This window comes from Eurypyga helias, unplaced genomic scaffold, assembly GCF_000690775.1.
Source record: "Eurypyga helias isolate BGI_N326 unplaced genomic scaffold, ASM69077v1 scaffold39968, whole genome shotgun sequence".
Taxonomy (NCBI): domain Eukaryota; kingdom Metazoa; phylum Chordata; class Aves; order Eurypygiformes; family Eurypygidae; genus Eurypyga; species Eurypyga helias.
In genome coordinates, this window is record NW_010269545.1 from 9,877 (window position 1) to 10,653 (window position 777).

The 777-nt window shown below is 59.2% G+C and overlaps 1 protein-coding gene across 1 annotated transcript in view; it reads right to left on the reverse strand.

Annotated features, from left to right (window-relative positions):
• The window catches only part of LOC104514456 (homeobox protein Dlx4b-like), a 5,273-nt gene extending 4,892 nt beyond the window's left edge, over positions 1-381 (reverse strand). The window contains exon 1 of the mRNA XM_010158143.1: positions 201-381. Coding sequence (XP_010156445.1) covers positions 201-381 — 181 coding nt within the window. The remainder of the gene's footprint in view (positions 1-200) is intronic.
• Between the last annotated feature and the right edge of the window lie 396 nt (positions 382-777).

A 777-nucleotide genomic window follows, 5' to 3' on the forward strand; every position in this document is an offset into this window, starting at 1 on the left:
GAGAAGCCCCATGGAAGGGAAATGTAGCAGCCCAAGGTCACCCATCCACCTCACCTACGGCATCACTCTTTGCCCAGCTGACGCGTGAGTAAACCAAGGCAGGGAGAGAGGAAAATCTACTGAAGGTCACGAAGCGAGTGGCTGACCTGGGAGAACAGGTATCCTGGGGGCAGCTCTAGGGCTGAGCCGAAATGCCTTACCTGCCGCCTGCCTCCTCCCTCCTGGCTCCGGAGACGGACTGTCACCGGTGGCTCCCGCCAGCCCAGCTGAAGCCAGGGCATGTGCTGCCTCCCCCGCAGAATTCCAGTAAAACTCCATGTACCCCACACCAGCCCCGCTGGGGTAAGCCTGGGAGGGGGGCAGAGCCAAGTGTGCGCACATGGGGGCAGATGAAGGGGTGGTGTGTCCCCCCCACCCCGCCGCCTCAGAGATGCCACCCTCACTGGGGGCAAAGGTCTCAGCCGTGAGCCCCAAGTGTGGACAGGCAGGTAGTTACTTTTATAGCTGGCTGTGCCCTTCCCGGGACTGCAATATTCACCATCATCCCCTCCTTGAGGCTCTTTGTCATGCTAAAGAGGCTGATTGGTGGGGTGGGGACAGAGCAAGGTGCTGGGGTGGGGGGAGAAAAAGACACACATGGCATCAGGGTTAAAGTATGTCCCCTCTGAATTCTTCCCATTCTGCAGGTTCCTCAGTCACACCTGATCAGGGGTCTGATCCAGAGCCCCAGAAAACCTCCTCCTGCTTGCTTCTTTGGGCTCAGCTCCAACCATCCTG